At 38.2% G+C, this 15,023-nt stretch overlaps 1 protein-coding gene across 1 annotated transcript in view; it reads right to left on the bottom strand.

The window, feature by feature from the left end:
- Positions 1 to 15,023, bottom strand: part of LOC124595300 (xanthine dehydrogenase-like) — a 414,231-nt gene that overhangs the window by 202,313 nt on the left and 196,895 nt on the right. Inside the window, exons 11-12 of the mRNA XM_047133986.1 lie at positions 1,113 to 1,280; positions 865 to 1,030 (exon numbers count right to left, since the gene is read on the bottom strand). Of these exons, the coding sequence (XP_046989942.1) occupies positions 865 to 1,030; positions 1,113 to 1,280 (334 nt within the window). The remainder of the gene's footprint in view (positions 1 to 864; positions 1,031 to 1,112; positions 1,281 to 15,023) is intronic.

Raw genomic sequence — 15,023 nt, 5'->3', positions numbered from 1 at the left:
CATTCTGATGACATGGACGATGACTACATTGGCCAGGTGTTAACCAGAGGTGAGGAAGCTCGGCACTTAGCTCGACTGGGCATGCTGCAGGCTCAAGAAAACGATCACCGAAGGTATGATGCGCGCCACTGCCCTGTTGTCTACCAGCCTGGTGACCTCGTCTGGATCTTCACTCCTGTTCAGAAGGTTGGTCTCTCTGAGAAGCTCCTTAGTTGCTACTTTGGACCTTATAAGGTTGTACGGCAGTTGTCTGATGTTACTTATGAAGTTGAAGATTTCGACCCCGATACAAGATGGTGAAAGATCAGAGATACGGCCCACATCCTTTGAATGAAGCCCTATAAGGATCCTGTAACCCAGGGAAAATTTGAGGCTCCAGCGACAGGCAACAAGCAGAAAGGTGACAGAGCGTAGTGGCAAAAGAAGTTCTAAGAAGAACACCTCCAGGGTGAGAATCAGTCATCGGAAGTCGGAGTAAGCAGGACTGATGACTTGTTCCTGGACTAGGAGGACGTAACACTGAGACGCTGTACTCTTAAGGAGGGAGCAATGTCAAAGAAGAAGTTGAGTAACACCGTGGTGTAGGGGTTTTGCTTCTAAACTGTTGCACGCAGGGTCGTCAGTTCAAAACTCACCTGGATTGTACAATTTTAATTTCTATATTCGGTTTGAGTACATTCTAAAAGTATCCACAAATGTCAAGAATCATTGTACTGGAATGTTCTGTACCTGTATATATACTGTATATGTTCTGGCCGGAGGCAGTTCGCTCTGCACTCTTGTATGTGCAAGTGCTGAATAAATCATCTTCTACGGGACAATATACATTTATAGAATTTCTCTACAGTTTGTTTTCAGACTTACCAGAACATTGCACGAGGCCTTCAAGCTTTGGAATGGGCTCATTTAAAGGCCAGACCATTTTATTTGTATCGAAATCCTGCTTTCCAGCTGAAACTGGTCTCATGAGCATCTCACCACCACTCCTCATTGTTCTCTGGACATTTTCAGGAGATACGCTCAAAACAAACTATAGAAAGAAAGAATTATTTTTTCTCTACCATGGGTTAGTCAATTGTATATTTATAGAAAACCAATCAAAAGCTACTAACCTTATAAAATAATGACTGTGCCAGAAGTTTTCGATACTCAGGTGATGGGTCTGGAAGAATGTGATCAAGCTGTAGCTCACTGTCAAGAACCTGTAGTGCTTCTTGTAATACTGACACATCATATAAGTTTTTACCATTCAGATATTCTTCTGTATTTTCAGCATGTACCTGTAAACAGACACACAGAACTGCAAATGGTCTATGACATTACCTGGATAACACAACCTCACAAAAAAACCCTGAAAAAGATTCATTGTTTTTCATAACATATTTTCATTAATAATAATAATAATAATAGCTTTATTCAACATCGAATGGTACACTGCACATGTACAAAGAAACAGTAATGATTAAAGTTATTTGTACAATACACAAGACACATTCTTCTGAATACGTCATTAATTTACAACAAAATTACAATAAGATGTTTACTGATTTCTATTCACATAATTTCACAAAGCATTTGTTGTTCTTCATATAAGTATGGTACTCTTCTAATGAGTAGAAAGGGTGTTTTACTAAAAATTTCTTAAGTTGATGTTTCAGTTTAATTGTAGGAAGAGCCATGACTGCACTAGGCAGTGCATTAGCTAATTTTATACCTGCGTACTGAGCCCCCCTTTCGTAAACTGCTGTTCTGTGGCTGCCAATGTAAAATCTTTCTTTATTTCTAGTATTGTACTGGTGGAAATCTGAATAAGTGTTTGGGTGCAGTCTTTTCACAAGCAATATGGCTTTTAGAATGTATGTGTTTATAACAGTTAACACCTCTGTTTTTGGAAACAAGTTGCGACAAGATTCCCTATATTTTGCTCCACAGATTATTCTCACAGTCCCTTTTTTTTTTTTTTTTTTTTTTTTTTTAAGAATGAGTAGCTTATCTAGATTAGGTTTGGTTGTTGCCTCCAAATTTCAATACCGTAGTTCAAATGAGAGGAGAAAAGAGCATGGTATGCAGTCTTTAGGACTACGGTGTCTCTACAGAACTTGCTAATAGTGCTGATTGCAAATATATTTTTTGACAACTTAGTTGCTAGGAAGTCAACATGTGTGTCCCATTTCAGGTTGCTTTGGATTGTTATGCCAAGGAATTTTACACTAGACTCTTTCTTTACCAATTCGTTGCCCATGTATAATTTAATTTCATTATTCAAACTACTTTTGTTAAACTCCATCAAACATAATGAGATTTTCACTCTGCAGCGGAGTGTGCGCTGATATGAAACTTCCTGGCAGATTAAAACTGTGTGCCCGACCGAGACTCGAACTCGGGACCTTTGCCTTTCGCGGGCAAGTGCTCTACCAACTGAGCTACCGAAGCACGACTCACGTCCGGTACTCACAGCTTTACTTCTGCCAGTACCTCGTCTCCTACCTTCCAAACTTTACAGAAGCTCTCCTGCGAAACATGCAGAACTAGCACTCCTGAAAGAAAGGATATTGCGGAGACATGGCTTAGCCACAGCCTGGGGGATGTTTCCAGAATGAGATTTTCACTCTGCAGCGGAGTGTACGCTGATATGAAACTTCCTGGCAGATTAAAACTGTTTTACATTTGTTTAAGATAACTGAATCCAAATCACTGGTTTAGATTTACAACTTTATATGGGTAGCAGTGGAAACAACAACTGGAACAGATGGAAGAAACAAGAATTTCTCACAATACAAACTCAAAGGAAGGTGGGACTTTGGATGGTCAGTTAAAAGTTGGAACTGGGACCACAACGGGTTGATATGCATAATCTGTGAAAAGCAGAAGAAGAAGTAGCATTGATTATTTTCGATCATAGACTTCTTAGACCGCATAAATGTTGAGCAATGGTCACTAAGATCAACCCCCAACAAATGGCTGCCCATACTGAGCCACATTCCACACCAGGACTTACCACAAAAAGCAGCTCTTCTCCATGAATTTAAATGCATGCAAAGCAATCTCATAACTCCCCATCAAGATTTAGCTGTCCTAGCAGGAAACTAGCTTCAATCAAAAAAATCATCCAAGAAAACAGTAAGGGAACTGCGCGTGGCTCAGTTCATCTTACTGACTTATGTGAATGAGACTGGACAGAGGCTTGTGCTCAACATTACCAGAACCTGTGCTGCATAAGAAAGAAACCCTCTGCCTTTGATCAATTTATGGACAATGATTAAGAGATTACACACCAACCATGGCAGAAGCACAGACACTTTTTATAGATGGGGTAAGTAAGGATCAATATCCAAGATGCGACTGTGGAGCAGACAGATAACTGTTCACCACATTGTTACACAAAGTCCCAGCATGGCATACCACGATACTTTCAATGATTTCCTGAAGACAACAAATGATGCAATAGATTATATAAAAAATTTAAATTTCTGTTTGTAAAATACATGTGCTATTGTTTGTATTTTATTTAATATTGTCCTTAAAAACTATATGACAGATAAATGCTGAGAAAATAAAATAAGGTAGGAAAAGCTGTTCCTCGAAACCAAAAAGAAAATTTGAGATCATGAGCCATCTTTACATGGTGCAATGTGATTTTAAGCGCTTGCAAACTGCCAGGTCAGTCATTTTATGTAGGGTTAAAAGAAAAAGTCTTTGAAAAGTTATCTAGTAGACTGTCTTGTCAGTGTACGGGAATCGAGGATATGTTCAACAAAATTAAATGAATACATTGTAAGATAAATGTGGTTCATTGGCTGACAGAGAAATTCAGTGTTGACTTAATGTTATTGAATTTCAGTTGAGGATAACCCACCAGGTTAGCCAAGAGTGCTAATGCACTGCTTCCTGGACTCGGGTAGGCACGCCAGCCCCAGATTGAATCCGCCCGGCAGATTAACAGCGTGGGCTGGTGTGCCCGCCAGCCTTGAGGGGTGGTTTTCAGGCAGTTTTCCACATCCCACTAGATGAATACCAGACTGGTACCCACTTCCCACCTCAGTTACACGACTCGCAGACATTTGAAACATGTTCGCACTATTTCATGGTTTACACTAGACACAGACAGCTGGGGTACACTGATTCCACCCAATGGGGTATGGGATGGTGGCAGGAAGGGCATCCGGCCACCCCTTTCAATTAACCATGCCAAATATGATTGTAACAATGGTGACCCTGTGAAAACTGTGGGACAAAGGCATAAGCGAAAGAAGAATTTCAGTTAACGAAATGTTACAAGCTTTACAAGTCAAAATTATTACATAGTTTAATTTCATTTTAGATGCGGCTTTTACAAAAAATAAATTTTATATTAAGCACCTATAAAAATACACAACACTACCCTTTCTTTTGGAACTGTTAGTTCTTTCCTCAGGGAGGGTAGAGTGATAAATCATAGTATGTTAAAAAGGAAGGGCAGGTCACTCAGACTCCAGGAGGAAAGGGATCACCATGTTTCCTATGTTTCTATGAATTTTCTTTCTGATACATTACTTCAGATAAACGATTTTACACTGAACACCATCAGCTGTCTATAACTGGCAAACTCAAAATCTGTTTGATAAAAACATTAGAGTTTAAGAGAATTAACATCCCAGAACCCCAATATTACAATAAATTATTGAATGTGTGTGTAATAAGTCAATTTCTACTTTTACTTGCAAGTTTCGATTCACTGCCTCTTGTATACCAGCAAACTGTTACAGATGACTCCACAAGTACATAAAACTCCAGTCTGAACTGGAGATAGAGATGCACTGTGCATATGTATAGGCTTGTACACTGAAACAGGGCAACCTGTAATCTTTCCATCTGCTCTTAATGTACTCCTACCAATAAATGTAATTTATTTTCCTTAATTTTCATCTAAATCTAATCATTCACATCATGTATATGTGCACATGCCTAAATCTAATTAGATATTGTTCGGGTCCTATTTCATCCAGATTCAATATTCAGATAATAATTTTAAATGTAATGATTACAATGATGCATTTGGTTTCACTGGAAATCATATTAATTATGAATTTTTAAAGGAGGCAAAGAATATGGTATGACTACACTTTGTGATCAGTTTTTATATGCTTCTATGTATGAGTAGGTCTGTAATTGGCTAAATTTACTATGCAATATCAATTTGTACCCGAAGTTTCTCTGTTTTGTATTTGTGTGAAGGTACCATAATTATTTGTGTAATATTTATATTGTGTAATACTTTTCTTGTTTTTGTAATTATTTGTGTAACATTTATACTGTGTAATATTGACTTTTGTAATCCCTCAGATGATCTCTGAGGTCTCTACAACAATAAAAATCAATCAATCAATCAATCAATCAGTAATTAATAACTGAAATTATTATTACAGCAGATAATGGTAGATTTTGACTGAATTAATATGTAGTCTTGGAAAGACTAACACATGCCACTGGGAAAACCGAAATCCAGACTTAACCATAATGTGATCTAATTTCCCTAAAAGTATTAAGTTATCAGATAACCAGGACTGAAGTTCAGAAATACCCCATATTACTGTTGTCTTTTGTGCCATCAGATCTGTTTAATTCCCAAGTTTGAAACTATAATTTTGTTGCCAAATTTTTCTGTACCATATGACATCTTTCATTAAAAAATTAAGCCACTAATTAAGAATTTGCATTATTTATCATAATTTCAAATATATGGCAACTATACTTGTAAATAAGGAATTCCTAGCATAGACATACAAAATAGTTCCACGACATTTATATTCTGTTAACTAACTACCTATTATGTAAACCAAATTACTACTTGAATGTATAACTCACACCCTATAGCAAATTTAAGCTTAGCAGTTTTATAAAAAAAATATGTTGTTCCCAAAATCCCAAAATAACTTTATGTCAGTTTATACATACCCCTCCTCTCTCAAAAATCTTCAGTCCACACTCCAAAAGCACACAAACAACATCTACACGAAAGCCAGGGCAGACTCATACATGGCTAACATCTCTCTAAGAATTTGCCACTTCTATTAATATGATCAACATCTTTGTAGTAACTAGTACTATCTCTGTCAATCAGTGGATAAAATACATTCTCGTCATGTTCTATCCACATCTATACACTGGAAACTGCCGTGGAATGTGTGACACAGGGTACACCCGATTGCACTAATTATTAGGGGTATTTTTCCATTTCATTCCTTTATGGAGTGCAGGAAGAATAATTATTGAAGTAACTCTGTGCAAGCTTAATCTTGTCTTTTGGGTTCCTAGCATATTCCTTCAGAGATAATTTAAAGCCAGTTTTTTAAACTTTGTAAGTAGGCTTTCTTGGGACAGTTAATGTCTATGCTCAAGGGTCTGACAGTTCAGTTTCTTCAGTATCTTTGTAACATACTCACATAGATCAAAGAAACCTAGGAATATTCAAGCTATCCTTCTCTATATACAGTCAATATCCCCTGGTTCACATTCCACAAACTTGAGTACTACCCTTAGATAGGTCACACCAGTGATTTTTAAGCAATCTCCTTTGTAGACTGATTACATTTTCCCATTATTCTACCAATAAACCAAAGTCTACAATGTTCCTTATCCACAACCAAGCCAATATGTTTATTACATTTCATATCCCTATGAAATGTTACAACCTGGCATTTGCATGAGTTAACAGATTCAAACTGTGACCCACTGATATTATAGCCACAGGATACTATGTTTTTTTTCTTTTTTTTCCTTCATTTTGTGAAGTCCACAATTTTACATTCCTGTACATTCAAAGCAAGTTGCCAATTTTTACACCATTTTGAAATCTTATTAAGATCTGACTGAATATTTGTGTAGATTCTTTCAGACAGTACTTCATTACTGATAACTGTATCATCTGCAAAATGTCTGAGGTTACTATTAATATCGTCTGCAAGGCCATTAATATACATCATGGACAGAAATGGTCCCAAAACACTTCCCTGAGACCCACCTGAAATTAGTTCATCTGTCAACTGAAAACAAAGGGCAGTTATCACTTCAGACACAGTGAGTTATTATTCTAACTGGAGTAAAGTATCACAAGGTGTGCATCAACGCCCCATTTTGGGGTCAATCCCATTCCAATTCTAAGTAAATAACTTACCCCTAAATATAAATTCCCCATCAGTTCTGTTTGCAGAAAATACTTCTGTTTTAATTGAAGATGATAATGCCAAAAAAATTCTGAGCTCCATTGTAAGCATACTGGATACCCTAGAAAACTGGTTCCAGTTAAATGGGTTGAAAATAAACATTGCAAAAACCCATATGGTACATTTCAGAAGCAAACATTCAAAATGTGTGGAACTTAAAATACAACATAATAATCAACCTATGAAAGAAGTTGACATGGTCAAATTTCTGGGACTAAATGTGGACAAGAACTTAAGCTGGAATACACATACTGACTTCCTATCAAAGAAACTAAGCAGTTTTGCATTTGCAATACAAATACTAGCAAATTCCACTGACTTGAGAACACAAAAAATTGCTTATCATAGTTATTTCGAATTTGTCATTAGATACGGGATAATTTTCTGTGGAAGTTCAAGTAGTGTACCTTGAATACTGAAACTGCAAAAGAAAATTGTCTGATACTGCACTGCACAACAAACACAGTCTTGTCATCCATTATTTCAGAAACCTGCAAATCCTAACTGTTCCCTTCATATACATTTATGAAATTATAATCTTCCTACACATCAGACAAAAATTATTTGAGGAGAACACATGTAACACAAGAAATAAAAATAATTTTATGCTACCCACACACCAGTTGAAATTATATGCATGGACTCCATAGTACATGGGGATGACAATATACACCAAGATAATGGGCAAAATCATATTTAATATGAAGCCAGAAATTTTAAAAAAGAGGCTACAGCAGATTCTGTGGGAGAAATGCTACTAACCAATAGAAGAATTCATAGAGGATGAAATTATCATTTGAGTATGGGATAATTAAGTGTTAGATTTTATTGTATGTATGTATAACAAAACTGGATTATTATTATTATTATTATGCTGTCTGTTAACATCAACTGTTCTTTGTTTATGGCAAAATTTTATAATTTGATGTATCACCAGTATCTGCATCAAATGATTTAGGTTATGTACATTACAAGACAAATAAACCACAATTCAATCCACAATTCACATTCTTCATCCAAAATAAAATACTGCTTCCACCCAATCAGAAAATCCTCAGTCTATCCACAAATTTGGCTCAGTCAACATTGATATGCATAATCCACAAGCCACTGTATGGTGCATGGCTTACAGTACCCTGTACCACCACTAGTCATCTCCTTTCCTGTTCCACTCGCAGATACAACAAGGGAAAATCGACTATCTATTTGCCTTCATATGAGTCCTAATTTCTCATATCTTACCTTCATGGTCCTTACACGAAATGTTTGTTGGTGGCAGTAGGTTTTCTCTGGAGTCAGCTTCAAATGCTGGTTCTATAAATTTGACCTCAATAGAGACAACCTTTTTGTCAACCGCAATGAATACTCCCATCCTATGGCATCAAATATGTCCCTCCAATAATCTTTAATACCCCATACAATTGTACTTTTGATAATAAGTGTAAATGCGGTACTGAGTCAAATGTTTTTCAGAAATCAACAAATACTACATTTACCTGACTGCCTGAATAAAAAAATTTTCAATATATCATTTGAGAAAAGGGGACTTGGGTTTCACGTCATCAGTGTTTTTACAATCCATGCTGACTGGCATGGAGGAGGTCATTTTCTTCAAGATATCTCATTATGTTTGAGTTCACAATATTTTTTAATATTCTACAGCAAATAGATGTCAAGGATACTGGTTGGTAGTTCTGTGGATCCCTTCTTGCAAACTGGTGTGACCTGTGCTTTCTTACAACTAGTGGCCACAGTTTTTTGTTTGAGGAATCTATGGTAGATTATAGTTAAAAGAGGGGCTAACTCAGCCACTAAATCAGTATACAATCTGATAGGCATCCCATTGGGCACTGGAGCTTTGCTCAATTTTAATGATTTCAGCTGTTTCCCACCACCACTAACACTAACACTTACTTCAGTGATCTTTTCAGTGGTATGAGGATTAAATTGAGGCAGTTCTCTTGAGTGGTACTGTAATCCATAGGAAGAATGTTAAGCAAATATAACTCATCCACACAAGAAATGGCTTAAAAAGTGTTTGTTTGATTTCATCAAACATTGCTTTGTTGATCAATATGGGACTCTTACCTGGTAGGACTGATAGAAGAGAGAGAGCAGGTGACTGAAACCTGAAATCGATAGCAGTGAGATTTCTGGGGAAAATTTAAATGTGTCTTGAAAGGATAGGCAAATGTGAAATGGAGGAGTTGCATTTGTCACAGTAGACTAGAAACTCATATCCAACATGATAGAAATTGAAGCTGCATGTGAGGTTATTTGGGAAAGGCTCAGTATTGGGGGTGGCCATAAAATGATAATTAGGTCCTTCTATCACCCAGGCACACTCATTTGCTGATGTAACTGAAAACTTTAAAGAAAACCTCGGATCACGTGTATATAAGTTGCCTAATCATACTGTAATCATCAGTGGAGACTTTAATCATCCAATAATTAATTGGAAAAATTACAGTTTTGTTAATGATGAGCATGATAAGACATCCTGTGAAACATTACTAAATGCCCTCTCTGAAAACTATGTAGAAAATATGGTCAGGAACCCCACTCGTGGTGGAAATATATTGGATCTAATGGCAAGAAACAGACCTCACCCCTTTGAGGATGCCCACATTTAAACTGGTATCAGTGACCATGATGCAGTTGTGGCAACAATGATTACCAAAGTAATCTAGACTAGATAAAAAGTCAGTAGTGTCATATCTCAATGAGGAACTTGAAACCTTCAGCATAGGGCAGGAGCATTTAGAGGAACTATGGCTCAAGTTTAAAAGAATAGGTGACAATGCACTGGATAGCTATGTACTCAGTAGAACAGTTCATAATGAGAGGGAACCTCCATGGCATACACTCACTGTGTAATAGGTGTAAAACAAACTGAAGGACTACAGATAGAGAGATGATGAATGAAACATATTTGGCTGTGAAGAGAGCTATGGATGATGCCTTCACAGACTACCATAGCAGACTATTTTCAAATGATATTTTGCAAAACCCTAAGAAATTCTGTTCATATGTAAAGGCTGTTAGAGGCCAGTCCCTAGTGAATGAGAAAGGGGCTGAAACTGATGATAGAAAAGTAAAAGCTACAAAGCTTAACTCCATTTTCAAATGTTCCTTTACAAAGGCAAACCACGACAATTGTCTCAATTTAATCTTTGTACCACTGAAAAGATGAATGAAATAAGTATTAATGTCAGTGGTGTTGAGAAACAGCCAAAATCATTAAAACTGAACAAACCTTCAGGGCCCAGTGGAATTCCTGTCAGGTTCTATATTGAATTTGTGGCTGAGTCAGCCCCTCATCTAACTACACTCTATCATAGATCCCTCAAACAAAAAGCCATGCCCATTTCTTGGGAAAAAGCACACCTCATACCTGTCTACATGAAGGGTAATAAGAGGGATCCACAAAACTACTGTCCAATATCCTTGACATCAACTTATTGTAGAATCTTGGAACATATTCTGGGCTCAAACATAATGAGGTATCTTAAACAGAATGACCTCCTCAATGCCAACCAGCATGTATTCTAAATACATAGATCATGTGAAACCCAACTCATACTTTTCTCACATGACATAATGAAAGATTTGAATCACGGCAGTTAGGTAGAAGCAGTGTTTCTTGATTTCCGAAAAGCATTTGACTCAGTACCACACCTACACTTATCGTCAAAAGTATGATCATATGGGTATTAAGTGAAGTTTGTGAATGGATTCAGGACTTTCTCGCAGGGAGGAAGCGCCATTTTATCTTGGATGGAGAGTCACCTTGTATGTACAAGTAAATTCAGGTGTGCACCAGGGAAGTATGTTGGGACCCTTACTGTTCATGGTGTATATTAATGACCTTGCAGACGATATTAATAATAACCTCAGACTGTTTGCAGATGGTACAGTTATCTCTTACAAAGTATTATCTAAAAAAAGTTGCATAAATATTCAGTCAGATCTTGATAAGATTTCAAAGTGGTGCAAAGATTGGCAGTTTGCTTTAAATGTTCAGAAACGTAAAACTGAGCACTTTACAAAGCAAAAAAATGTGGTATCCTATGACTATAATATCAATGACACAGTGTTGGAATCAGCCAACTCAAACAAATGCCTTGGTGTAACATTTTGTAGGGATATGAATTGGAATGATCACATAGGCTCAGTCATGGGTAAAGCAGGTGATAGACTTTAGTTTGTTGGTCAATAACTGGGGAAGTACAATCAGTCTGCAAAGGAGATTTCTCACAAACCACTCGTGCGACTAGTTCTAGAATATTGCTCATGTGTGTGGGACCTCTACTAAATAGGACTAACAGGCGATACTAAATGAATACAGAGAAGAGCAGAATCAATGATCACAGATTTGTTTGATCTGTGCAAGAGTGTCACAGAGATACTGAAGGAACTGAACTGGAACATTCTTGAAGACAGATGCAATGTATCCCAAGAAAGTCTCTTAACAAGTGTCAAGAATGGGCTTTAAATGATGACTCTAGGAATATATGTGAGTGGCTCGAAGACTTCTTAAGTAATAGAACCCAGTACATTGTCCTTGATGGTGAGTGTTCATCGGAGGTGAGGGTATCACCTGGAGTGTCCCAGGGAAGTGTGGTAGGTCCGCTGTTGTTTTCTATCTACATAAATGATCTTTTGGATAGGGTGGACAGCAATGTGCGGCTGTTTGCTGATGATGCTGTGGTGTACGGGAAGGTGCCATCGTTGAGTGACTGTAGAAGGATACAAGATGACTTGGACAGGATTTGTGACTGGTGTAAAGAATGGCAGCTAACTCTAAATATAGATAAATGTAAATTAATGCAGATGAATAGGAAAAAGAATCCCATAATGTTTGAATACTCCATTAGTAGTGTAGCGCTTGACACAGTCACGTTGATTAAATACTTGGGCATAACATTGCAGAGCGATATGAAGTGGGACAAGCATGTAATGGTAGTTGTGAGGAAGGCGGATAGTCGTCTTCGGTTCATTGGTAGAATTTTGGGAAGATGTGGTTCATCTGTAAAGGAGACCGCTTATAAAACACTAATACGACCTATTCTTGAGTACTGCTCGAGTGTTTGGGATCCCTATCAGGTCGGATTGAGGGAGGACATAGAAGCAATTCAGAGGCAGGCTGCTGGTTACTGGTAGGTTTGATCATCACGCGAGTGTTACGGAAATGCTTCAGGAAGTCGGGTGGGAGTCTCTAGAGGAAAGGAGGCATTCTTTTCGTGAATTGCTACTGAGGAAATTTAGAGAACCAGCATTTGAGGCTGACTGCAGTACAATTTTACTGCCACCAACTTACATTTCGCAGAAAGACCACAAAGATAAGATAAGAGAGATTAGGGCTCGTACAGAGGCATATAGGCAGTCATTTTTCCCTCGTTCTGTTTGGGAGAGAAACAGGGAGAGAAGATGCTAGTTGTGGTATGAGGTACACTCCGCCATGCACCATATGGTGGATTGCGGAGTACATATGTAGATGTAGATACTACAATCCCCTATGTATCACTCATATAGGGATAATGATGATAAGATTACAATAATTACTGCACACACAGAGACATTCAAACAGTTATTCTTCCTGCACCCCATACATGAATGGAACAGGAAGAAACCCTAATAACCATTGCAATGGGATGTACCCTCACAGTAGTTTGCAGTAGTGTGATGTGTAGATGAAGATCCCACAGAGTGGCATGTTCTAAATGATATAGTTTGGTCAGTGCAAGAGCTTTACAAGGGTACTCAACAAACTCCTGTGGCAGAAGATACAAGAGAGGTATTGTGGATCACAGAGAGTTTTACTATTGAAATTTCAAGAGGGTATTTCCTGGGAAGATTTGGACAACATATTACATCCTCCCACACACATTTTGTGAAATGACCATGATGAGACAATTTGAGAAATTAGAGCTAATACAGAGGCCTACCGACAATCATTTTTCTCATGTACCATTCACAAGTGGAACAGAGGACGGGAAGTCAGTTAGTGAAGTATCCTCTGCAGCACACTGTGAGGTAGCTTGTGGAGTATTGATATAAATAATAAGGACAGGCCCATTTGTAACTACGAGGTCTAAAATATTTCCATTGTATGTGGGATCTAGAACTAGCTGCTCGAGACAGTTTTTGGAAAGTACTTCACAAGACTGCCTTTCTGTAACTACTACAATGAATAGATAGATGACTCAGACTATATTCAATAGGTTAAAGTCACTTCCAACTAATTATATAAATTGAAGGTGGAGGGGGGAGAAACAAAAGCAAATGGAAGGAATTATTGATGTCAGCTGCATTGGGACTTTAGGTGGAATCAGTACCATGAGTAAAAATGTGTACCAGACCAGGATCCAAACCTGGGATCTCCTGCCTACTAGGCAGTTGCACTAACCACTGTTCCACACTACTTTGACACACCCCTGTTGGATGACCCTCACTACCACCTAGCACCACCTATACATAGCCCTCTTCCATGTCCTATGTGTCACTACTTTGAGATTCCCCAGGGGGTTGAACGTATTGTGCATCCACACTGAAAGTGGTGGATTCATTGTCCATCAAAGCGAATCAATTATATGAATGTGTGGTGTCTGTTCTTTCAGACATGTCAAAAAGAACAGACACTGCAAGGAATTTGCAGCTGTGATACATATTATGTAAATTGAAGGTGCAGAGGGGAAAGGGATGGAAAGGGAAGGAACTACTTATGTCAGCTGCATTGGGACTTTATGCAAAATAAACAGCAATGAGTGAAAATGTGTGCTTGACCAGAATTTGAACTTGGGATCTTCTGACACAGTGTTTATGACAATTGTGAGGACTATCTCAACATGCCTCTCAGCCGACCACTCTCCCACATATTGCCAGCTATCTGCAATCCCCATCCACTTCCTCCATGCTCACTACTCTGAGACTCCTGCAGGAGGTCAAATGTACTGTGCATCTGCACTGAAGGTGGCGAATTTTCATTTGTTGCCATTGAGTCTGCATAAAGTCCGAAAGCAGCTGACATCAGTAGTCCCTTCCCTTTCCTTTCTCCCCCCTCCACCTTCAATTTACATAATATGTATCGCACCTGTGGATTCCACATGGGGTGTCTGTCCTTTCCAACATGTCCAAGAACACATACCATGTGTTCACATAAATGATTCACTTCAGTGGGCAATGAATTCAACACCTTCAGTGTGGATGCAAAATACATTTGTCCACCTCCGAAAATCTCAAAATAGTGAGCATGGAGGACATGGATGGGGACTGTAGATAGGTAGCACTACGTGGGAGTATTGGTTGACTGGGAGGCATACCAAGACAGTCCATGCAGTTGTGATAAACACTGTATTCAGGTGGCACAGTGTTTAAAGCAACTGCCTAGTAAGTAGGAGGTCCAAGTTTGAATCCTGGTCCAGCACACATTTCCACTCATCGCTACTGATTCTACATAAAGTCCCAATGCAGCTGACATCAATATTTCCTTCCCTTTCCTTTCTCCCCTCCACCTTCAATTTTCATAATTACAGCTGCAGATTCCGTGTGGTGTCTGTTCTTTCAGACATGTCTGAAGGAACGGGCGTCACGCTTTCATACAACCTTGAACTAATTGCATGATTTGTGTATTTCTGTGCAACAGTGTAGACTTTCTTTGAACAACTCTAAAACTGTCTCTGTTTCTTTAGAGGTTTCTTTACAGTGACTGTATACCATGAAGGGTCCCTCACATTATGAACTCTTCTACTTGGTACATATCTATCCAGTGCAAGGTCAACTATTCTTTAGAACTTGAGCCATAGTTCCTCTAAAATGTCT

This window comes from Schistocerca americana, chromosome 2 (assembly GCF_021461395.2).
Source record: "Schistocerca americana isolate TAMUIC-IGC-003095 chromosome 2, iqSchAmer2.1, whole genome shotgun sequence".
NCBI lineage: Eukaryota > Metazoa > Arthropoda > Insecta > Orthoptera > Acrididae > Schistocerca > Schistocerca americana.
This window is presented reverse-complemented; position numbering and strand designations above follow the sequence as displayed.